The sequence below is a fragment of the Elgaria multicarinata genome, chromosome 6 (genome assembly GCF_023053635.1).
Source record: "Elgaria multicarinata webbii isolate HBS135686 ecotype San Diego chromosome 6, rElgMul1.1.pri, whole genome shotgun sequence".
In the NCBI taxonomy this organism is placed as follows: domain Eukaryota; kingdom Metazoa; phylum Chordata; class Lepidosauria; order Squamata; family Anguidae; genus Elgaria; species Elgaria multicarinata.
The window spans coordinates 98581175-98606699 of NC_086176.1; the positions used below are offsets into that span (position 1 = coordinate 98581175).

At 39.3% G+C, this 25525-nt stretch overlaps 1 protein-coding gene across 3 annotated transcripts in view; it reads left to right on the forward strand.

The window, feature by feature from the left end:
* The window catches only part of RICTOR (RPTOR independent companion of MTOR complex 2), an 84455-nt gene that overhangs the window by 34895 nt on the left and 24035 nt on the right, over positions 1-25525 (forward strand). Inside the window, exons 7-26 of one of the 3 annotated variants that reach the window (XM_063128132.1) lie at positions 2030-2156; positions 3979-4148; positions 5166-5233; positions 5445-5512; positions 8789-8871; positions 9696-9783; positions 11564-11654; positions 12106-12172; positions 12263-12343; positions 14797-14897; positions 16385-16547; positions 16885-16986; positions 17634-17680; positions 19187-19322; positions 20745-20792; positions 21481-21683; positions 22329-22455; positions 23211-23375; positions 23921-23997; positions 24102-24180. In XM_063128132.1, the coding sequence (XP_062984202.1) occupies positions 2030-2156; positions 3979-4148; positions 5166-5233; positions 5445-5512; positions 8789-8871; positions 9696-9783; positions 11564-11654; positions 12106-12172; positions 12263-12343; positions 14797-14897; positions 16385-16547; positions 16885-16986; positions 17634-17680; positions 19187-19322; positions 20745-20792; positions 21481-21683; positions 22329-22455; positions 23211-23375; positions 23921-23997; positions 24102-24180 (2091 nt within the window). The remainder of the gene's footprint in view (positions 1-2029; positions 2157-3978; positions 4149-5165; positions 5234-5444; positions 5513-8788; positions 8872-9695; positions 9784-11563; positions 11655-12105; positions 12173-12262; positions 12344-14796; positions 14898-16384; positions 16548-16884; positions 16987-17633; positions 17681-19186; positions 19323-20744; positions 20793-21480; positions 21684-22328; positions 22456-23210; positions 23376-23920; positions 23998-24101; positions 24181-25525) is intronic. The other 2 variants (XM_063128133.1, XM_063128135.1) reach the window with 2 other exon arrangements.

Here is a 25525-nt window from a genome sequence, read left to right on the forward strand (position 1 = left end):
AGCCTCCTCCAGGAATTTATCCAATCCCCCTTTAAAACCATCCAAATTGCTGGTTGTCACTACATCTTTGCACTTAACATGCATGTTTTAAACAATGCAAATGCCATGCACACCCTCCCAGCAGCTGCTAATTTTGGGGATTGCAGCAGGTGGGGAAGACAAGTTCAACCCTTTTCTCACCTCTCACAGTACTGACACAAATCACTGTTTTGAAACTCCCTTGGGCACCAGTGAATCCCTGCCCTCTGGACTACTATTTGCATTTTTAGAAAACACATACACATTACATGCAAAGGCAATTAATGCTATTCTGGTTTGACCCTCAGGCCGGATCTAAACCAAGCAGGATATCACACTTTAAAAATGTTTTGAAAACTGTATATGCAGTGCATCCTGGGCCCCAACAGTTGTCACTACTGTTTTAAACCATTTTAAAGCAGTAGTGTAGATCCTGCCTCAGTATAGTAAAGAAAAGAAGAAATTTAATGCATCACTTTTGTTTATAGCTTCCATATAAGCTGTTCTGTTGTGTCATATTTACTGCTTAATATTTCTCATAATTGAGATTTCTTTGCTTGAGTAAAATATATATATAAAGTTTATATTAACATTCCCTAATTTAGAGAGGTGGGAAAACAATTATAGCAGCCAGGATTACTTAGGCCTAATCTACACGAAGCAGGATATTGCACTATGAAAGTGGTATATGATATGTGTCAATGGGCCCCAACAGTTGTGAGTGCACTTCAATACTGCTATAAAGCAGTAGTGTGGCTCCTGCCTTTTATATACCACTTTCATAGTGGTATATCCATCTTGGTGTAGATTAGGCCTTAGTCTCAAATTTTTGGAGGGTTTGCTGGGCAGATGATCAAACAAAGCATGATTTGTTTTCTCAATCCCTGGGTTGTTTTCTTCTTCCTTTACCCCTTCCCTCTTGGTATCCCACATGCTTTTGCAGCGCTGTTGTACTGGCATATAGAACAGCTGATGGTTGTTGTGGTGGCTTACTCAGGGGAGGACAGAAGGTAGCTTTGGATTTACTGGTAGATGTCTGGGTGATTTGCAAGAGTAGCTAATGCCTATTAAGAACTAATGAAACTGCGAGCTCAGTTGGTTCTCAGAACAAATTCCTGGGCTGAGTTTGTGCCCAGCAATACCCTGTTCCTTAATTGTAACTGGCCCCTAAGATGCTATTTTTTCATTTGATTCTGGTTGGTGGGACTTGGGCTTCTATCAAAAACCAATGGAGAACTTTTAAGCGTGCAGTGTGCCCACCTCGCTCTTGCCTAACGTTCTTACACTGAATGTATTTGCATAGGAGTGCAGTCTGCATACTCTGATTTTTGTGGTGTACAGATTGTAGGGATCAGGCCTTTGTCCATTGTGTTATAAGTGCATAGGCATCCATTGTGCAAATGTCATGCAGGGTAGAATGGAGAAACATAATCCTTCTCCCTCTCCTATGTATAGAATTATATAGAGCTTGTGTGAGAACTGTGGTGATATGCTTATCTTAGAAAATGCATGACTCCTGGGAACACTTTGCGAGCTCTGTGCTATTCTCATGTACTCAACTTTGTCATACAATTCACTCTCTTTCTGAACATTTCAGGAAAAGAGGCTCCACTCTTGGTGGCATCGTTTAACTCTGCTTTAGAAGCAGCTTGTGAGTTCATATCTGCTACTACTCAGTTTCTATGAATAAATGGAAAAAGAAGGCCTTAAGACATTCTGTATGGTCTTGGAATAGCTCTTTTTTCTGACAATGGCTTCTTCCCCTTTATAGGCTACAGTATAAGGCCATCTATACCTTTGTAGAAAGAAATTATTGAACAAGAATGTACAGCTAGAAGAGCAGAATTCTGAGCAAAAAAAAATTCAAGTGGGGGGTGAGGTAGAAAGAAGAGTACAAGCAGGTAACAGAACCATGAGAGTTGTTCCATAATCCTAATGTACATGCAGTATGTGAATTCCTATAAGTCCAGTGAGAAACTCAACCACTCTTTTCCTTCACATTTCTTTGCAGATGATCACTGTGAATGCATCATTATTTCCTAGTTCAGTTACCAATTCCTTGATAGCAGTTGGAAATGATGGCCTTCAGGAGAGGGACAGAATGGTTCGAGCCTGTATTGCTATAATCTGTGAACTAGGTAAGAATCTCGAAAGGCTTTGTAGTTAAGTATCATATGTCAACCCATGGCAATCTTATTTATGATATCTAAACTAGTGCTTGTATAATCCAAGTGTCATGTAAGAAACATTAGGCATTCTGTGGAGTGGGGGTGGGGGGGGGTGGGAATAGGAATTCGGAAATAGCAGATGAATGTAAGAGCATAGAAATGATCTTGCTCAGTGAAACCAACAGTTCACCTGTTCCAGCTTTCTGTTTTCAGGAGTGGCCAACCAATGGGGTGCTCAGAATAGGAGAGGATTGAGATTGAGAGGACTGATTAACATTTTCTGGTAATCAGCAGTCTAGTGTTTCTAAACATAGAGGTTCCTTCCAAGGTTGGAGCATCATCTCCAACCTCAGAGGGGAAAATCTGAGCCATCCTTTGGTCTCTGGGCCGCTCACCTGTGGACCATAGGCCTGCTCTCTTTGGCTCAGTTTGGATTACATGTTAGTCCAACAGTGGACTATTTAAGCATCTGTCGGGCAAAGAATAACCAACGGAGATAAACAACAGTTTGCAGAGTTGACTACCTGCACAACCATTGGTCATCACGTTGTGTGGCATGTTCCGTTGATTATTTCCCTTGCCAACAGAGTTGTGAGGCAAGAGCAGAAGAAACCCCAGCCGCTTTAGCCCAGCAGGGCTCCATCAGCAGGGAAAATAACCCTGTGCCGGCAAGCACTTGGGGAGCCTTGCTTGTGCCATCCCTGGGTGCACGTCCCTTGCCACCATCCTCCGCCACCCTGATCCATCTGGAGATAGGCTCAAGGGAATAGAAGGAGCCCCTTCCATCCCCTCAATCCGATCCCCAAATGGATCGCGGGGTGGGGGGCGTGAAGGATGCCTCTGCAGCTGGGTGTGAAACGTCCAACTGCAGGAGAAATTCATCCACTGGTTTTGAGGCTGGGGCTGTGATGAGCAGGACGGATTCTTCCACATCCCATTTCGTCCCCATTCACAAGAACAGAAGGGCAATCCTTTGCTGAGGCAGGAGGGATGGGGAATTGGACGTGCAAGTGGGCGTAGCGACAGTCAGCAGGTGCGTCACCTCCAATGACGGGAGACATGGCGCGCCCATTGCTGATTGATGGTGGATCATTCCCACCTCCTGTCAAGAGGAGAGATGGCTCTGTCGGGGCTTCTTTCTCAGACGACAGCCACTGTGAAAGACACGCCATGGCCGTCGCCGGAAAAAGAAGCCCCGGCGGAGCCATCTCTCCTCTTGACAGGAGGTGGTAATGATCAGCCGTTGCAGCTGTTGCTCGGCAACGGGTGCGCCAAGTCTCCATACGGTGCACCTCTCCTCCCCCTCCGCTCCTTTCCACGGTATGGTGGAGCCCCAGTAAGGTAAGCAGTAACCAGCACTGCCATTTGGTGGGGAGGGATGACAATTCAATGGAGTGGAAATAGTCCACTCCATGGAGCATCAGAGCAGCACTTCCATGTCGGCCAAGAGTGCCCTGCAAATAACCATCCGTGGAGCGGACTGTTTCCACTCCGTGGACTAAAGTGTCGTCCAAACGCACCATTTGTATGTGTAACCAGTCTCTTGTCCTGCATATGCGGTGAAATGACTATATAGCTTAGAAACATTTAGGAAATTTAGATTATCTATTTCATCTTTAAAAAATGAATTCACAGTATACTTAAATTTTAAATAGAGTTTTAAGCTAAACTGTTACCTTATTGTTATTGGTATGAAACTTAATATATAAATCTGAATTAGATTTTAGTGTTTCTGTAAATGTAGATGGTGATGTTAAATATTTGCATTAATTGATTAATTCTCCTCTTTCAGCAATTCAGAATCCAGAAGTAGTTGCTCTTCGGGGTGGTCTAAGTACCATTTTGAAAAATGTGATCGATTGTCAGTTAAGCCGTATAAACGAAGCTCTCATAACGACAGTCTTACATCTTCTCAATCATCCAAAGACTCGACAGTATGTGCGAGCAGATGTAGAATTAGAGGTAGGAACTTCATTTTCTTCAAAGCAAAGTACTCTTGCTTTCTCATTTTGAGTCGTGAAGAAATTTTTCATGAATTTGACTCCTGTAAAATACTAGCATATACGTAACATCATACTACCTGATTAGCATTATGCCTAATAGAGAAACTTGTTTAAGGAAATAGTTTGTACAAATATTTATAGGGAAAGAAATATCTGCACAAGAGAATTTTTGAACTTTACGCTGTACAGCACCATGTACATAGATGGTGCTATATAAATAAATAATAATAATAATAATAAGATATGGCTTTTTAACACTTAATCACTATACTTGATTCATATTCGCATATACAGACCTGTCCATGTCTTGTTTATAAATATGCAGCTATTTGCATAAACTTAAGTCAGGAGGCAAAATGGTTCATAACACAAATGAAAGAATAATACAACTTCCAGCAGAGGATGGCTTAGATGGATATTCCTATGATGATAATGTGAATCTACTCTTTATCTCTGTCATTAGTTTTCTGATGGGAGTGCTTGTCTACTAAAATGTACTATGGCTAAAAGTGGCAGCTTGATCCAAGATTGTCAGTTTGGTGTATATCAGTTGACAATTGGACTGACAGAGTTTGCTCAGAGGCCAGAGATACACAGTCCAGTATTATTCCCTTTCTGTGATTTTCCCTTTGCCCAAAATGAATAAGCAGCTAGGTGGATGGGTTAAATGTAAGGAAACCATGCTGGTATGTTATAGCTGGACAGCAACATGCTTCAAAACTGGACAGAGTAAGTGCATTATGCTCTCCATATTGTTTATATCATGCATGTTTTCATGTTAGTCCAACACATCCTTCTAAAGGCCCTAGATTGGCTGTATTTTGTGCCAGTTCTGTTAACAAGTGCTGATGGGCAAAAAATGCAGACCCTCAATAGGAAGAGACAGTATTTTCCCCAAAAAACTTTAAAGTGGATAACAGTAAGGATGGAATGATGGTACTGGAAATTACTCCAATCTTTTGCTTCCTTATTGTAGCGGATTTTAGCCCCATATACCGACTTTCACTACAGGCATAATCCAGACACTGCAGAAGGACAGATGAAGTAAGTATAATCATCATTGGTTGCAACTTAGTAACAATGAGGTTTAAAATGCTTATTCTGTTCTTGACGAGGGCTTTTATAAATTCCACTGTTCCCAGACTTGTAAATTTGGGAGTGTGCTCTCAACAGTAATACATTTTTTAATGGACAGTAAAACATGACTAACACAGTCTAACTTCAGTATCTTTTTATAATATTGTTTTTATTACAGAGAGGACCGAGAAGCACGGCTTTCTGCTAGTAAAATGGGAATTGTTGCGGCATTTCGATCATGGGCAGGTAAAGCCTTTGTTCTGACTTTGATGTGTATGTTAATAAGTGTTATAATTCTATACTTTGGAAGGTTGAAAAAGGACAATTTGCTACTGGATACAAAAAAAACCATCTTAGATAACTCTGTCTCTCCTTTGTTTAAAAGGAAATCTGTAGCTTTTATAGCTGCAAAGATAGGCTTCAAAGTGTATGCGTAATGCCTGGTGAAGCCTCTAAGGGAGCAGTCCTATGGACTTCGCTCTTGCTACTCAGAAGCCCCAATACTTGGAGGCTTCTGAGATTCTTATGACCTGCCGGGCTGAAGCCAAGCAAACGGGAAGAGCAGAGGAGGTGATATTTACTTCCCTGTTCTTCATTCTTTGCTTATTTTGCTAGGCAGACATTTTTCTGTAAATGAGGACTCTTCGAGGGGGAGGTAAGGAAGCTGGAGGAGGCTCAGGATAAATCGAATCCTGGCCTCTTTAGTCTCCTCCCCTCTTTGCTAATCAGAATGCCCCCCTCTCCCCTTCTCCAACGTTGGTTTTCCAGCCTCGCAGAGGCAGCTGGTGTGGTTCTTTCCGTGCCGGAGTCGGGGGAGGATCTCTAACTCCCTCTTCCTAGGTCGGAGTGGATAATCTATCTCATCCTATGGTCCTGGAGATGCTCACCCAGGGGCCATAGGATTACTCTCTAAAACCAGAGGCCAAGAACGTCTTTTAATGAAATTAAAGGTGAGCTCAGCATGAAATACTAAATTTCAGGGTGCAATACTACCACCATGAATAATGGTGGGGATCACATGGTCTTTGTGGGTGTCATATGTGACCAGGACCCAAGCATATTTTTATGGGTGGAACAGTACATACTTGTAACATTGCCCCCCTTCCCGACACACATACATACTACAATCTCATCCTATGCATACAATCACTGGAGTCATGACAGAAAAGTTCCTGTTCTATTCTGAATTTGATTTTCTACATTTCTGAAATTACACCATGGACAACACTGAGCCTATGAAGTCTGTTGACCTGTCACCACGTGCCTAATGTCAGAAGGTGAGGAACCTTTGGTAGCTTTTTTTTTGTGTCAGACCAGACAAAACTGGGGAACATTTGAAATAACCCAATGGAAAAGAGAGAACAACTCTCAGAATGTAGAAAATATAGTTTTATTCTTCAAAGTAGCCCAATATGTCTCTTTCCTAGGGCACATATTTTTCAGATCTCTGAAAAAAGATGTCTCAACCAGTCACAGGATTTATTCTTCAGGACATCTTTTCAGAGATCTTTGCAGGCTATTTATATATTTTAACCCCTCAAGAAGGCCGAGGGGTTAGGCTGCTTTGTAGCTATTTTAGTTCTTGGGCAAATGTATGTGGAAGAATGCTGTAGATTGCTGAAATTTTCCTTCTTGCTGGAGGAAGGTGATCAGTGTAATACCTATTTTTTTTAAAAAAGATCTACCGTAGATGGAGACAGGAAATTAGAGTCTGTTAGCCTATCTTCTGTTCTGGATAAATGGATGAAAAGCTTTATTAAAGCTATGATTATTAAATATGCAGAAGACAAGAAAATAAAGTGAAGAATTGGTATCAAACATGGGTGCCACCTCACCAGTCTTTTAGAATTCTTTGACAGTTGACACATGCACATCAATGGCACACACACTCATCATTAAGCCAATAAACAAGTGGAGTTTTTAAAAAATGACAAAAAAGCAGGTAAAATATTAGCAACGTAAAGTGTACCAAAAGTATAAAAACAAGATCAGGCAAGTCTCCATGGAGACTTGAAGGCTTGCCAAAACAGGAAGGTTTTCATACAGCAATAAAAAGTCATCAGTTGGGTAAGGGAAAGAATTCCACACTTTGGGGGCAGCCTTGGAAAAACCCTCTTCACTCCCACCAAATGCAAATCTGAAATTGAAAGGTCTCACAAGAGAGACTCTCAAATACTTTGGAGGAGAAGGTAAAGATTTTGGAACTTTCTAGTATACAAATAGACGACGAAGAGAGATACGACAGAGATTTATGAAATACCCACTTCATACATCTCATAATTTTGCAGTTCATTGTCACAAGGTATGGTTATGGCCATTTGCTTAAGTGCCTTTGAAAAAGGATTAGTCACGTTCATGGAAGATCCAGGCCTATCAACTGCTGCAAGCGATGATATTGAAAGGGCACTTTCATATTCAGAGGCAGTGTATCTCTGAATATAATATGCTGGGAGTTGACAACAGCGGAGGGCTGCTCATGACTGGTTTGTAAGCTACCCAGTAGCATCTATTGAATTCCTCTCTATTCAGCCCTGGTTAGGCCTCATCTAGAGTATTGCGTCCAGTTCTGGGCTCCACAATTCAAGAAGGACGCAGACAAGCTGGAGCGTGTTCAGAGGAGGGCAACCAGGATGATCAGGGGTCTGGAAACAAAGCCCTATGAAGAGAGACTGAAAGAACTGGGCATGTTTAGCCTGGAGAAGAGAAGATTGAGGGGAGACATGATAGCACTCTTCAAATACTTAAAAGGTTGTCACACAGAGGAGGGCCAGGATCTCTTCTCGATCCTCCCAGAGTGCAGGACACAGAATAACGGGCTCAAGTTAAAGGAAGCCAGATTCCAGCTGGACATCAGGAAAAACTTCCTGACTGTTAGAGCAGTGCGACAATGGAATCAGTTACCTAGGGAGGTTGTGGGCTCTCCCACACTAGAGGCCTTCAAGAGGCAGCTGGACAAGCATCTTTCGGGGATGCTTTAGGGTGGATTCCTGCATTGAGCAGGGGGTTGGACTCGATGGCCTTGTAGGCCCCTTCCAACTCTGCTATTCTATGATTCTATGATCTAGCTGGCCACTGTGAAAAAATAGCATGCTGGACTAGACAGACGCTTCCTCTGTTCCATTATCTTCAACTATTGGGTGCTATAGAAATGCAATAAATAAATAAATAAATAAATAAATAGTCTAGTGGAGATTCCCACATAATTCATGATCTCACCATGGCCAAGATTATTTTGGGTTTGAATTTTATAACCTCCAGTCAGAGAGCCTCTTGCTCTGGGCTATACCATTCTACTGTTCCCACAATAAAGGAACCCATTTTTACAGGTCAAACAAATCCTGTAACCTTGGTGCTGGATTATTTTGGGACCGTTCCATGTGTCATTAACTATCAGTTCCAGAAGTTTCCCATTTAATAATGTCAGTGTGACTAGGAGCAAAGCCACATGATCAGTGGGTATTGGCATACTAGTAAATCCCTCATGTTACCATTATGTAATTTTGCATTTTGTTTTGGTTTTAGGCATCATTAGTTTATGCAAGCCTGGGAATTCTGGGATCCAATCTCTTATCGGGGTGCTGTGCATACCTAACATGGAAATACGGGTATGTGTTTTACTTTTACAGGAAGAATTGTGAGACTTGTATGCTCCTTCATGGGTGGTACTCGGTTCATGTGCTACTGTTAATATAGGTGCATTTATATTGTGTGAAAGAGTGTCAGAGGGTGGGACCGCTTGGCCCTCTGGGGACTCTATTTCATTTTTTATAAATCACTTTTGGTTTTAACTATTCTTATAATGAATTTGAAACTTTAGATGCAACCTTCTCTAGTGTGGGCATGTTGCCTGCATACAGAAGAATCACCCTCACATTCAATAAAGCCTGGTTCCACTCTTTCATCTCTTTGACATGTATCTGCTGAGCACACCAGGCCCTCATGGGGATTGGGAAGTTCACCATCTTCCCATCCGTTGCTCCCCTGAGCCTTGTGCAAGATATTTGAAGCTGGAGCTTATAACTTGCACACACATCCATATTCCTCTAATGGCCTGTTGTGCTAAAATATGTGCATGTACTGAGAAGAAAAATGGATCGGTTAAGCACATTGATGTTCTTCCCACATAGGCACTGTATCTGCAGAAGAATGGGCAACAGCTTTTGTTTTATTTAAGAAAAATCTTAAATAGAGCCTAAAACCTAACTCTTCCATAAAAATTTTAATTGCTCTAAACATTTTTTTAAAATAAAATATTTCTGAAGATTTGAGGTTTGTGATGGAAGTTGAGCAATCCTAAAAGTTGTGCCCATTTTTTTCTTTTAGTATTTTAGATGTTTTCACTTACTTTTAAAATGTGACTGCTAAGTTCAATACTCATTCTTACATTTCTGCTGATGCTTGGAATCCTATTTTTTTTTTATGTTTATAGCGAGGACTGCTTGAAGTACTTTATGATATATTTCGCCTCCCTCTTCCTGTTGTGACAGAAGAATTTATAGAAGCACTTCTCAGTGTAGGTCAGTATTGAGCTTTCAAGGGGAAAGTGTTTTATTTTATTCCCTGAGATAACTTATCAGGTGCATTTCTATGCCCACTTCTTCAGATCATAATGGGGCTTGTGCCTGAACATCTGGCTGCTGAATTGCAGCAGTTAGAAGCTATTTCTCAGTGTGACCTTGAAGGATGGTTTTAAATGGATAGACCTATGACACATGCATATGTAATATAAATGGAGTCCTCTACTTTTTACACCTTGCTTATTTTGCTTCTAATCATTATTGTTACATCCCCTACCCCTCTTTCACAGTGGGCAGTATCCAAGGGGTTGCTGTCCACTTGCCAATTCTGTTTGGGAAGTGGAAGACAGAGATTTAGCACTTCCAGGAGCAACTGGAAAAGAGTGGAACGCTTGCTTCTGGAACAGGGCTCGTCAGCAAAGTTTGCGTAAACTGAGCTCTGCCGACTTGTCACAATCCCCAAAAATGAGCATTTCCACTCATTTCGGGAGTTTTCTATAGGAAGTGTTAAGTCTCAGTTGTGCAAGTGGTGGGTCCTGCTTGCCCAACAGGATGCTTGGGCAATGGCCTTGTTGGATATTGCCCAGAAAACTTCTAAGAATGTTTGTAGTTCTAAAAGTTATTTTTCTTTGAGTGTTAGTACATTTTGGGTGGGTGGGTGGGGGAAATGCCTTTAAATTTCTGTTAACATTAAAAACTTTTCAAAACTTTAGAATCATAAAAATGTTTAGCAGACTTTATTTTATAGAGTTCCTCTTCTTACTAAGTTTTTAAATTGCTAGTTTCCTTTGACAGAAGTCTGTAGTGACTTTGAAAATGTAGTGTGTGTTTTTAAATTCCCAATGTTTTATTCTTAGTCCAAATTTATCTGCCATCGTTTTTCTCTGTTCTCATTCTGCACAAGTGCAGAGGCACAAATGTGCACTCTGTATTTTTCCCTGCAACTGAATTGTAGCTGAGCAGAATGCAAGTATAACCCCCTTTCCCACTAGCTGCATTCCCTCACATTGCCCCTGTGCAACCTCAGTTACCATTTCTTGTCACCAGAATCATTCATTTGTGCATGTACAGTGTAACAAGATTTCCCTTCTTTTGTACGGTTTTTGCTCCCAAATTCACAAGAAGATTTCTCCTCCCAATTATCAGGGATCTGCTCCTGCCCTCTCCAAAATCTACTTTGATACCTAGGGAGTCTGTATTTAAGACATCCACTTCAGAACAGAGGAAGTAATATGTACTGCAGGCACATAAAACTGTTATACATCCACAGAAGAGAACTGAGAATAAAATTAAAATCGGATATCTCAAGGATTCTGGTTTCAGGTGCAAACAGTTTTGTAGACATCTTGGCATTAACGTAATCATTTAAACCTAAAGGTGTCTTTCATTTAATTTTATTTTCCTTGTATTTCTTATGTCCTTATAGTATATTTCTGTTTGTGACATTTTGTGTATCTGCTGTGCATGTGTATGAGTGAGCACGGAAGGAACGGTCAGTGAGCAAGAAAATCAGGGGACATCATAAAGGCCGAGCAGCAGTTTGAAGTGCTTACTTTTCCCCCCTGTCCTACAGTGTTCACTTTCACAGGTGCACCGCATAGGTGTACTGTAGATGTGCAAATTGCAACAGTGAAACAGAGAATAATAAAAATAATAAATAATAGTTAAATAATAGTTAAATTAATAAATAATAATAAATAATAGTTCAATTAAATGAAAGTTCACATGGAGCAGTGGTGCAAACGAGCCCTAATATTTTCACTTGGTCGCTTTCTTGTAGATCCAAGCAGGTTTCAAGACAGTTGGAGACTTTCTGATGGCTTTGTAGCTGCGGAAGCTAAAGTTATATTACCTCACCGAGCCAGATCCAGGTACTGATTTATCACCAAAAGAGTAAACCAAAACAAAAAATGACAACCAGTTTATACATTTATAGATTTATTTTTTAAAACTAAAGATTTAAGTGTGTGTGTATAAATATAAACAAGCAGATTTTAAAATGTGAAAGCTATATATGAAATAGTTTATACCAAAACATTTCAAATTTGAAATCTGTTTGTTTATGTATTTATAAAACATTACTTTTCAAAATTTAAATCTATAAATGTATAAACTGGATGTGCTACTGGTGATAATTTCTTTTGTTTTGGAGTGTTGTATCATAGATTATTGATCTATGATACAACACGGTTATTGAGCGGTATAGAAATGCAATAAATAAATAAATGGCCTGCATCTTGGTTGGTTCAAAAGTGGGTGGTAACATGAAAGAAAGAGAGAGTGAAAATGTTGATCTTGTTTTTTTCTTACACATTTATCTAGGCCTGACCTCATGGACAATTACTTGGCACTGGTTCTCTCTGCTTTCATTAGAAATGGACTCTTGGAAGTAAGTTCAGATTTTAATTTAAATGCTGAATAGTTAACCTGTACATCTGTGAGATGGCTATAATAGAATTTTACTTCTTATTTACTCTAGGGTCTAGTTGAGGTAATCACAAGCAGTGATGACCATGTATCTGTCAGAGCAACAATATTACTGGGAGAACTTTTACATATGGTAAGAGACTTCATTTCATTTATTTGTTGTTCTTTCCCTCAAGTCATTAGACCTAGACTTCCTCTCCCAGGATGGGAGACGAGAAAATAATTTTAAAAGGACTGTTTTGTCTAGGGGAGAATGCAGGTGTCCAATATATGCAATTTCCTGGATCTTTGCAATGTGCTTTTGAATTAGTAAAAGAGGCAGCAGGTTATCAAATGAGCTTTCAGCTCCTCCTTTCTGTTATGACCAAAAGCTGTTTCCTGGCTTGGAACTACGTGATGGTCTTACGTAATTTGCGTAAGGATGGTTTCTCCACAGTCCTACCCTCTGTAGACTTGCCTTCAGTGCATTGCTGGAGAATCCTGGATGGCTATCTAATGTGACAGCCTGAGGGAACATAGTCGAATCTTGTAGTGGCTTAAGAACTCTCTGTACTAGAATAACAAGGTAACCCCTTAATCATTCAGCAGAATATTAATTTTGTATCCTTAGAATTGACAGCTATAAAGTTCATGGCGCAAATAGTGTGCTGTCTCCTTTAATTAACAGAACAATTTTTTTGGAATTGATTTTCTCAGAGAATTGTTAGAAGTATTGTCTACAAGGCTCGCCTGGCACCAGCATGGTTATCTTTTCGGTGCAAGGTCAAGACTTTTCTCTTCTTCCAGGCATTTAACAGCATATGCTGAATTTTTTAACTGACCAAAGAATAGTTGTTTTAAACGGATATTGTCTGTTTTTGTTTGTTTTTTATGGTTTTAAAATTTGTATATTTGTTTTTAATGTTCACTGTTTTTAACTTTTGTAAACTGCTCAGAGAGCTTTGGCTATGGGGCGGTATATAAATGTAATAATAATAATAATAATAATAATATGCTTACAATAAGCGCAAGCAATTAGAAAAGGAAATGCTTTTATTTCTTTAATTAATCAACTTCTTAGCTGCAGTTCAAAACAATAGTCTTTCCAAGGCAGCTTACAGTATAAAAACAATACAATTCAACAAACAATACAGTTCAACAAACATTAAGAAAATATAAATAATTTTAAATAAAACCAGTTACAATAAAATAGTTTCCAGATATCCACCTGCAGCAAATACCATTAAAAATTTAATTTAAAGCCTGGAAGAACAGATATGTTTTAAAACCCTCTTAAAACACAGCCACAAATGGGGCCAAACATATATCTTGGGAGGGAATTTCATAGGGCAGGGGCCATCTCTCAAAAGGCCCTATATCTAGTGCCCAATGACTTTACTGAGCTTGGAGTCCAGCCAGCGAATAGGGTCTCTGAAGACATGGGCAGTTTCATATGGTGCAGGCAGTCATTCAAATTGCTTCTCTGTAGTTACACCCACCCTCTGGAAAACCCTCCCTCGAGTGGTTTGGGAGGCGGAAAATGTAACATCTTTTAAGCGCCTCCTGGAAACATATCTTTTTAGAAAGGCTTTCCCTGGACTATATCTTATTCTGGTTTTATATGATATTTTCACATTTTTAAAGTTTTAAATCTTGACTTGTTATATGTTATGGTTTTAATTTTAAACTGCCCAGAGAGCCTTGGCTATTGGGCAGTATAAAAATGTAACAAGTAAATAAATAAAAATATTTATTTATTTATTTATACAAAATAATTTTAGGCCATTGTTAAGGGTAGAACTTCTCAATGTGGCATGCAGGTTAGAAAAAACATATAAAAATATACAAATTGGCAATAAGTAATTATACAATAAAATACTATAAAACATTATAAAAACAGATTACAGCAATAAAACCTGCAGCCCATAGATCATAGAAAGACACCCAAAGTAGATGGATTGTCCGACCAACAGGGTCACACTACTCCTATCCATTTACCAGCATAAGTTACCTGGGGTGACTAAGCCAGGCCTGATCCCAGATTGGAATGGATAAATAACCTGGACCCAAACTGTGTAGGTTTGGAAAGGACAAAGGCAGCACTTTGAATTGGGCCAGAAACACGTTTGCAACCAATACAGCTAGTACGGGATCTGTCTGTCTAACCCACACAAGGATTCAGCTGGCCATATGCTGTATTAGCTTAAGTTTCTGAGATTCCTTCAAAGGCAGCTCCACATAGAGCATCTTAAAGTAGTCCAGTCTGGATGTAACTAGGACATTTATGACTGAAACCAGGTCTGAATTTCTTGGATAGGATTGCAGCTGAGAAACAAAATTGATAAAAGGAACCCCTTTCTACTCCTGTCTGCTTCTGCAGAGAGCAGTGAGTCCAGAAGGACCCCTAAGTTATGAATTTTCCTTATAGCTGTTTTCAAATGCAGTATTTACTCTTTAATAAGATTTTGTATTAGCTGAGTTGCATGTGAAAAGTCATTTGATTTTTTCAGAGCTGTATTTGTACCCCATTAAAGGGAAATAAGGTTTTCACTGGGTGTAGGGACCTGGTTCTGTTGCAGAGTCTGTGAATCTTCTTCTCTTTTTCAGGCAAACACCATCCTTCCGCATTGTCACAGCCATCACTTACACTGCTTACCAACATTAATGAATATGGCAGCTTCTTTTGACATTGTAAAGGAGAAGAGACAGTAAGCATAATTTTTGGTAAAATGCTGAAGATAATGTTAAGTCATGAGTGTCCATTCAGTATAGCTGTAAGCTATGTCATATTACAATATGTTACTTATTCAAATGGATGTCCTTAAAGGTTTTATATATTTGGAATTATAGCTCCCATTATCCCATGAATATGGAGCAGTGAAAACCATAGTATAAATACTTTTGAAGGAACACCATATCTGAAAAACTCTCGGTGTAACATAGAAACTGGAGGAAAAGTAGGGGAAAACAAAAGAAAAGATAAAAACAGAAGTGCAAGGTTTCTCTTTCTGGTCAGGTAAACTAAACTGTCCTGTACTGACCCTATCTGCATCCAGTTTGCTTCCCATACAAGTGGGTAGATCCAAAGAATTTCCTTTCACATAGTATCTGTCACAGCAAGTAACTCATTCCCCAATTCAGAGAGTGAAGCCTCAAAAAGCCCCATTGTACCTGAGAAGATGGGTAGAAAAAGGAGTAACAAAGCCATAGTAAATCTTCAAGCTTTGTCCCAAACAGTTGCAGTATACACAGTACTTGCAGTGTACAGATAGTGAAGTTGCCATGCCTAGACGTTGAAAGTAAATTGACGTAGCATTGAACGGATTTTTATATGCCTAAATTCTGTTATTCATGTCTGGGTTTCTAATTGGGAATTGTATCAACTTTCTAAGCCTGTGTTCTCTGAATTGCAGATGATTTCACTGCCATGTTTATTGTTTTAGATTTAGTAATATGTGTGTTGACTTAGGTTTCTTTGATGCTTTAAAACAAACATGTCCTTTGCAAGCTTTCCCTAAAAATATTAACATTTGTCAGTTCTGTGGAAAAGGTCCTCAATCCTGAGCAGTTATAATCAGTGGGAGGTTTACCATTGATTTCTAAAGTAAGATTGAGCCCAGAATTACTAGCTGAAGAATTAGGGTTGTAAGCAATTGACAGAAGACTCCTTGAACCAGCCAAGACTTTTGTTAGCAGAACAGGGAGGAAAGCGATTTTTGGTGATTCCCCCGCTCTCCTGCACCAACTCCTGCACTGTTCCGAAGGGCCCTGCAACTCTCCCGAGTGGATTTGGGAGGGTTGTGGAAATAATTGAAAGTCGCTTCCCTTCCTGTTCTGCTGATGGAAGCCTTTGCTGGATTCAAGAGCATTCGGTCAGTGGAAATACACCAATTATGGATCTGTAACCAGTAATATGGGTTTTCCAGAAAAAATTGATTTGGAAAATTTTCTAATGCAGGTTAGGTCCTTTTGCATAGGAAAAGTTTCATCCTAATGCCCTAGAGCTGGAGTGAGAAACTTGCAACAGAGGATGCTGCTGCTAATGCCTTCATTAAGCCTTTAAGAAATGTGTTGCCACAAAGATCTTTGAGAAATATACAGTGTCTGGGCTTTTAGATCATTACTAAGGGCAGTAATGTTACAAAAAAAATATTGTCTGATAAATTTTGATTATATGAACATTTTCCCTTGGTAGGCGAGCCAGTGCTGCACTAAATTGCTTAAAACGCTTTCACGAAATGAAGAAACGAGGACCTAAACCTTACAGCCTTCATCTAGATCACATTGTTCAGAAAGCCATGTCAACACATCAGCGAAGGGATCAATATCATGTGCAGAAAGATATCTTTAGTCTGAAGGTAGAGTAATTTTACTGAAATGTCGGTTCTCAGAAATGTGACTTTCCATGTTTTGTGTACAATGCTTTGAATTGCAGTTATTGTTTTAACCTGGATTTTCCAATCTCGATTGCTATGAATTCTGTATCTAAATGAATATCTCTCTGGGGTGTTGAGCAGGTGGGGAGTCTATTTCGCTAGAATTTCGCCCTTCTGCTTGGTTGTGTTTTTTAAATAATCAACTGTGGACATACAGTTACAGCTTGGTAAAATGAAATACTTTACATTGCCTACTAATGTGAAGGTAATCTTGCAGTAAAAAGAACTTCCACTTCTCCCCTTTCTTCTGCTGTAAAAGGACACAGAGGAAGCATTGTTGATGAATCTGAAAGATAGCCAGGTTCTTCATCACAAAGAGAATCTTGAGTGGAACTGGAATCTGATAGGGACCATACTTAAGGTAAGCTGTGAAATGAAGTTCTAATTAACTTTTAAGGGAAGCATTTAAATAATGGAATTGGTATGGGAGCCAGTGTGGTGTAGTGGTTGGGGTTTAGGACCGCAACTCAAGAGTTCTGGGTTCTAGTTCCCATTCGGCCATGAAGCCAATCATGACCTGGCTCACATAACAGGACAGCCCACCACAGCTTAATTTATCTACGAGGCTGTTACGTTATGCCATGCACATGCAAGCTTGCTGCAGCTTGTCATGTTCTGCGAACCCAGGCAATAGGAGTTGTTTGAGAGTTAGACAGCACTCAAACAACCCATAATTTGTTTATTTTTTGTCTAACCCTCAAACGACCCCTGCTCTCTGGGTCTACATGACACTACAAGCCATGGCAAGCTGGGTGCCTGTGGGCACCCAAGCACAATGCAACAGTCCCTGCAGGTAAATTAAGCCACAATGGGCTGTCATGTCATGTGAACCAGGTCACTGACTTTCAGCCTCACCTACTTCACAGGATTGTTGTGAGGCTAAAATGGAGAGGAGGAGGACATTTAAGCTGCCTTGGGTTCCTTGGAAGAGAAAAAAGGGTGGGATATAAATGTAATAATAAATAAATTTGCAATTCTTATAATGACGTTTTATCTTTTGTTTTCTAGTGGCCAAATATTAACTTAAAGGTTAACAAAGACGAACAGTTGCACAGGTATGTAACTACTGTGTGGAGAAAAATCAGATCCAGAAACATTTTCAATATGTCTTGGAAATAGCATGTTCCTAAACTGTAAAAATACAAAGATAGCTTTTTTTCTTTTTTCTTTTGCTGGTCTGTGACTGTAATAAATAACAATGAATGAAAAGATAGCTTTTTAGCTAGTAATGGCTACATTGGAATAAATGTAAAAACAATTGTGTACTCATGTCGCTCCAAAATGTATTTACGATTGGGCAATATTCTGTTGTAGAAAGTGTTTGATTAATCAGCAGCTTCCCCATTGAAAATTCCCTGCGAATGAAAGTGTTCATTGAGTTGATACAAGATCTCATTTTGAAAGAATATGTGCAATAAACTTATTTTTTCATTTCACCTACTCTTGATAAAATATGATTTGCAGACAATGCATTTTAGATTCAGAAAGCAACGCATCAGTCCAGTCTGACACATAAGAATTAACAGATGTAGACTGAGAAAAAAGAACAATAGGCTGTGAATAAATAGGTCATGTATCAGAAATGAATCCCAAATGTGGGCCACTAGAATTCTGGTAGTTGGTTTAGGACAGTGTAATAAGTACGGGTTTAATAGGTAGGGAGTTTGAAGTGATAGATGAATTCTGAAGGCAAAATGTAATGTCTTTGTAGGATGCTGCTCAGTGCAAATACTGGACTAAATGGACCCCTGGTTTGATCCTGCAAGGCAGTTCTTACTGGCTCTGGCAACAATCAAAATTGTCCACATGTATATCCACAGGGCAAAATAAAAAATCAAGAATCAACCCATTCGTTTGTAGCTTAGTTAATTTCAGTGACTTGGAGTCATTAATGCCTATTATTATTATTATTATTATTATTATTATTATTATTATTATTATTATTATTATTTTATCCATTTGATCATCAACCCTCTTGTGGGATCAGGACAGGAATGACTGAACGTAATTATTTTTATTAATTTATTAGGACGTGTATATCCTATCCTTCCAGTACATTTGTACAACTTAGTGTAATAATCAATGAACCAATGCAGTCACAAAATCAACATATAACTTACAAACAGATAAAATTACGACAGATGCGGTGGGTAAAAACAACTAAAACAAGGGTTTGCCAGGTGACAGTAATCAACCTGGCACGTCAAATATACTACTGGGATATTATTATTTTTTTAAAAAAGGTTTAACCATGTGACAGGAAGCAGAGGTAAACCAAACTAATCTCAGACACGATGCTCAACAAGCTAAGTGCACCTACAGAGAGGGCTCCCTCTCTTTTCCCAATAAGACATGCCTTGGTGAAACACAGGGAAAACCCTCACAGCAGATCTCAGGGAGATGGAGAACTGTGAGGAGAACTTAATAAAACTGCGGCATTTGAATGGATGAAACTATTTGGCTGTATTATAGATAAAACACTGTAAACAGGCAGTAATGTACACGTTTGTCTGAAACCTGCAACGATTTTTTCAGCACCTCATTCTTCTGTTTGATACTAGGTTTGTACGACGATTGATGTATTTTTACAAGCCTAGCAGCAAGTTGTATGCCAACCTGGATCTAGATTATGCAAAGTCCAAACAGCTTACAGTTGTGGGTTGCCAGTTTACTGAGTTTCTTCTTGAATCTGAAGAGGTAAGTTTGGTGTTGTTTAGGCATAACTAACAATTGGTAGCATCTTGTACTCAAACATTACTTTGGGAAAGGATTTTTCATATTCTAAAAAAAATCTTGGAAGGTGTTTCATTAGATTGTGTCTTCCAAGTGTCATGAAAGTGCATTAGGAATATTTATTTCTGAACCCTAAGATTCAGGCCAGGAAATATGGGTTTACTGGCTTAAATATTAGGGTAGGTGTGGAGTTTATAAAGTTTATTGTTTATCCACAGGTTATAATAGTAAGTAATATGAAATGTATTGGTAAAAGCCCCAAAACATTAAAATACATCAATAAAAATCGGAGCAAGTTCTTTAGATAGTCTTTAACCTTCCCTTTATTCTTACACCCCAGGAGTTAACCAGATAAGCTACATCAAGTGGGTGTCTAGTTACCCTAGCTTTTCCATTGGGGTTGAACTCACTCTGGCTATTGAAGCACTAGCTGCTGCCACCTACCAAATAAATGGAGCAGTAGGTCTATTTCAGTTTTATATGGGGAGAGATCTCACCTCCAGTTTCCAAACTCTGTCCATCCATCTCCCTAGAGCAGGGGTTCAGAATCTCTGGCCCTCCCAGAATCCCAATCTGGCTTGCTGGTTTTTCCTACATGGCAACTTCCCCTGGCCCTATCCCCAAACCATCAATCTTAGTTACTGGCAGTAAGAACTTTAAGCTACAGTATGCTGGTATTTTTCCCTCCTTGCCTTTGCCCCACCCTGTTTTCCCTTCGACCCCATCCACAACTGGAATGCAGCCTCCAAAATTGAATTCAGTACTTGGGCTGAAAGAGGTTTGACACCCCTGACCGAGCTGGTATTTGGGATGGGGGAGAAGTTTGTTCAGTTCACATTTTAATGCTAATGTACCTAATTTGTACAGTATAACTAACTTGCACACAGTTATAATTCAATACCCACCGTTTTCAAAATACTGTGATGCATTTTGCCAATCAATAGATTCATACAAAAATGTGTGAACTAGTGAAAATAGTACACAGAAGCAAATTTTAGAGGAATTGCTTGAAAGACAATGCAGAGCTGATGTGGACAGGAGACAAAACAAACTAACGACTGAAAAATGGGAAACTGAGCAAAACCAAAATTGGGAGATTCATCTGTCCCTAACTGGTATAATAGGCTCATAGTTATCACTTCCATTCTGTAGAAGATTCATTTTAAGAGACAGTAGTGCACTCAGGAATCTCTCTACACTTCTGACAAAGCAGCATGGACATCAGGAAGCACGGTTAGTTAACTTTGTTTGATGACACTCAACCAAAAGGCTAGGTTTTATATTTATACAATCTTGCCTGCAAAAATGACTCACTAGCCTGACTTGCTTCAGAATATTGGGTGGGGGTGATACACAGGTCAATCAACATGCACTTTTGCCCCTCAGGAAGCAAGACAGGAAGGAAAGAAGGAAGGAAGGCAGGTGCAACAAAAGGTAGATACAGACTTAAAATTATCTAAAATTTCTATAGTCTATTCCATTGCAGCTCTGATTCTCTGTGTCATGCAAAGGATAACAAATCAGCATTTTTCTTTTTACTCTCCCACGGTTTTTTTGGCTTTGTTTTGTTTGACAAAACGCAGAACTTGATGGGAGAGGAAAGTCCTGAGGGTGCAAGGACACTTTTGTAGAAATATGTTTGTGAATTGCATCACTCTTCACTTGCCACTGCTAACTCTTAGAAAGCTTGGACAACCTGGGGGTTGTTTACTGTTGTGACTGCCGTAATCCCCGCAGCAATGGCTTTCAGTTTATGTCAAGATCATCTGAGGGCACTATCACAGCTGACTCTCAGTTCTTATATTGGAGGAATTCTAAACCCAAGTCAAAGACTTCTTTAAAACAAAAACAAACAAAAACATTTTCCAAGCACTGTTGCATTTAGGCTTCTTTACTGCATATCCTTTATCTTACTCTTAAAGCATAGCATTTTTTTTAATAGTCCACATATATTCCAATGTTTTCACAATAAAGTTTTTCCTCTGGTCTTAATTTGCTTGGTACTGGTCTATTTGACATTTCCTTGCTTTGTGTCAAGAGAGATAAATGTTTCTTTTTTTCAATGAGGGAAAAAAAATCCTGCAAAAGAACTGAAGTACTTCTGTTTTTTTCCATGTCAAAGCAGGAGGGACATGGCTACCTTGAAGAGTTAGTGAAAGATATTGTACACTGGCTTAATTCTTCTTCTGGAATGAAACCAGAACGCAGTCTCCAGAACAATGGGTTACTTAACACTCTTAGTCAGCACTACTTTTTGTTTTTTGGTACGCTCTCCTGTCATCCCCATGGAGTGAAAATGCTTGAAAAGTGTAACGTGTTTCAATGGTAAGCATTGTCTTCAGTTATAAAAATGTTTTGAAGTTCTTGGGTTCTGGAATCTTAAAATTTATGAATTGTCTTGCAGTACTCTAAATTTCTCAAGGATGGAGTGTATTAAACTATAGCTGGAAGTGGGTTGTTTACATTAATTTTTATATATTGGGGATAAAGATGGTGTTAGATTTGACATTTAAACACTGAGAGTGCAAACGAACTATCAAGAATATAGTAATATATATTGACTCTACACATTTATAAAGTTTAATCTATAGATCATGCATAGTGTCATTTTTCAGGTAAAAAACTTTCCATGGTGAAAATAATGTATTATTGACTCCCTCTTCTTCAATTCCATAATAATAATTCGCATCAGCCTATCAGGCCATATTTCTCGCATTTTAGGATATACTAAGCAACAGCAATAAAAAATGCCCCTCGCTCAAGGAACTAAAATTTGACTGTGGAAGATGTAACCAATGGAGAGGCAGGGAAGGAAAGATGAAGGGATTTTTAAAACTCAGTCCAATTCTCTCTCATAGACTGACATTCTCAGGAACTCACTTTCCAGGTTACTACTTTAGATACCTGTAGATGTGCATATCTTAAAAGGATTCCATCCATCTCTGTTCAAATGTTTCCTTGTTTTTTCAGTCTCCTTAATCTTTGCTCCTTGAAGAACCAAGATCACTTACTCAAATTGACAGTTTCTAGTTTGGACTACAGCAGAGATGGATTAGCGAGAGTCATCCTTTCTAAAATCCTAACTGCATCTACAGACGTAAGTGACATGCAACTCTTCTAAATAGCTATGCTCTGGACAATATATAAATTTGGTTTGGTTTGTCCTTGTTTTCACAGGTTGGTATAGTAGATAGAACGTCGGGTTTGGATCAGAAACGCCTAGGTTCAGATCCTTCCTCAAAGGCTTTCCCTTGAAGCTAACTTTGTGACTTTGTGCCAGTCGCTTTCTCTCAGCCTATCCTACCTCCCAGGATTGTTGTGATAATAAATGTGAGGAGGGTGGGGCTTGGAGGAAGGGAGAGATAAAAATATGAATAATGGGCAGTATCCAGTGGTGACTGCCTGTGAACAGCCAGCCCCACCGATTTTGTTAACAGTGGAGATTTAGCGCGTCTGGGGGAAAGCCCCAAAATGAGCAGAAATGCTCATTTTGGAAGGGGCAGGTCAGTGGAACTCCCTTATGCAATGCTGGCTGCTTGCAGAATGGAACTGGTGGTAGGCCCAGTTGGATACTGCCCAGTGTTACATATAAATCTAGGAAACATGAAGTACAGATTGAGCTCTTTCTCTATATATTTTATAAGTATGTGTGTGCATGCTTTGACTATAAAGAATTGTGCTCCAGAATGTCATGTCTTTTTATAATTTGGATTTGGCATTAACTTTAATGGTATGCTGATTACAGCCATATAAAAATGAGACAAATTGTCTGGGTTTGTATATACAAAATCTGCTTTTTGCTACCATGTTTCTCTTGCTGGTTTTCCATTATTCTGTTTTTTTCCTTTGTAGAGCTGCAGGTTGTATGCCACAAAACACCTGCGAGTACTGCTCAGGGCTAATGTAGAATTCTTCAGTAATTGGGGAATCGAATTACTAGTCACCCAGCTTCATGACAAATATAAAGCTATCTCTTCTGAAGCACTTGATATCCTCGATGAAGCATGTGAAGATAAGGTGGGAATCCTTTGCCCCTTTCCTCACTCTCTATGAATGCATGTATCAGTTCATTAAGAAATAAACAACTAAATTTTCTACAGTGATTTTTCTTTGCATGATGTAAAAATTGAATGTTGCTTATAAAAATGAACTAATGTGTTATGTTGACTTGCTCCAAATGTGATTGCAAAAAGAATGAAAACTAGGAGGAAACTATGAGTATGTTCATAGATTTTTCAAGGGCTGACTAAGGGCTAAAACCAAAGTTATGTGAACAGATTCCTTGAGCAATGGCAGTTTCTTTCCCCTCTTCCCACCCACATGCACCCCCCCCCCCAAGATCTTCCCCAGAGGAGTAATTCGGTCCGCTGGTGAAAGGACACTGTTGGATACAACCCTGTCTCTCAGAATAGGAGAATAAGCACAAATTCCTAAGGAGTACAATTTACTGTTGACCGTTTGCTGCTACCCTCTCACTGATGAGAGTGAGTTCCAGTGTTACCATAAATGAAGTGCAAATTGCCTTCCTCGAAACCATAATTCTACCCACCCCTCTCTTTTAGGCAAACCTTCATGCTCTCATTCAGATGAAACCAGCCCTCTCTCATCTCGGAGACAAGGGTTTGCTTCTGCTCTTAAGGTAAACATTAAATATGTTACTCTGGATGAAACAAGCTATTTAATTTGCATTTTGATAATATGTGAAAATATTTACAAATGCTGTATCATGGCATTTTTTTTCAGATTTCTGTCAATTCCAAAAGGGTTTTCCTATTTAAATGAACGAGGCTACGTGACAAAACAAATGGAGAAATGGCAGAAGGTACCGCTTCACAAATCCAAATCATTCTCTGGGTTTTGTAATTTGAAATGTATCCTTTTCCTACGCTGACATTTTGCTTTGCTAAAGCCAGCCCTGCAGTGACAAATATTTAGGAGCAAAATCAAACTAAAGTTGAGTGCTTCAAAGTCTTATTGATCTTCATAGGAAAAACTTTACACTCATGTTCAACTCTCCCAGGTCTTTAAATGGTTATATTTGGGTGGATTGTGCTGTAGATTTGTTCTGTGTGTGCTAATTGTCTGCCCTAGATACTCATTTAGAAGGAAAGCTGCTTATAACATTTTTAATGTAAAGTTTTACACATTTTAAGTGCCTGGTCCTGAGAGGATAAACTTGTAAGCATGCTTAGCTTACAAGTTGCCCTATATTTCCTAGGCAGAGATTTTGCTGCATGCTATATGTAGTTGCATTAATTAACCTTAATGCTTACTGAAGGTCTTAAATGTTTTGTATTTACTTTCCTAGAATGTAAGCCTCTGGACCGTCATCCTCATGACAGGGCAGCTTCTACCCCCTTCATCTGAATAGTGAATTATTTATTTTATTTAAAACATTTCTTGGCCACCTTTCAGGGCAGAAGCCCTTGCAAGATGGATTCCAACAATAACATACATAAAAATGGTTAAAATATTAAAAGCATTAAAACCATAAACGCAATAAAACCAGCAACAGCAACAGCAATGGCAATAGCAGCAAAAAAAGTCGTCATGTCACAAGAAGGCCACAGTAAAATAATATGTTTTCAAAGCCTTCTTAAAAGACTGCAATGATGGAGCGTGGTGGACTTCCCATGGGCACTTGTTCTAAAGATGTAGGGCCACTGCAGAGGAGGCCCTCTCACATGTGATCTCCCACCTAATTGCTGTCATGGATGGGCAAATGAGAAGGCTTCTCTTAAAGTGTGGGCAGGCTGATATGGGTGAAGGCAGTTCTTTAAGTAATTCAGTCCCAAACTATTTTAAGGGCAAAACCAGCACTTTGAATTAATTAATACCAAGCAGCCACATAACTGATCGGTTTGCCCCTTCCTATCTTCACCTAGTAGTTTTTTCTGCCTTCAGAAGATGGGATAGGGACTTGGAGTGCTCTCAGATCTATGATGATATTGGGCGGGGTTAGAGTTTCTGAATTTAAGCATGTTCTTAACGTTCTTCTGAGCATTATGAGATGCTGCTTTTATGTGCCTCAGCATATAAACCACTGGTCTGTGATAACTTAAGTGTTAGATCTGCAGATATTGGAATTGTGTTTTTCCCTCCTTTGAAGATGGCTACAGGGGAGGAACAGCAGACAGGAAACAGTTAAGCATCCCCTCTCATTCCTT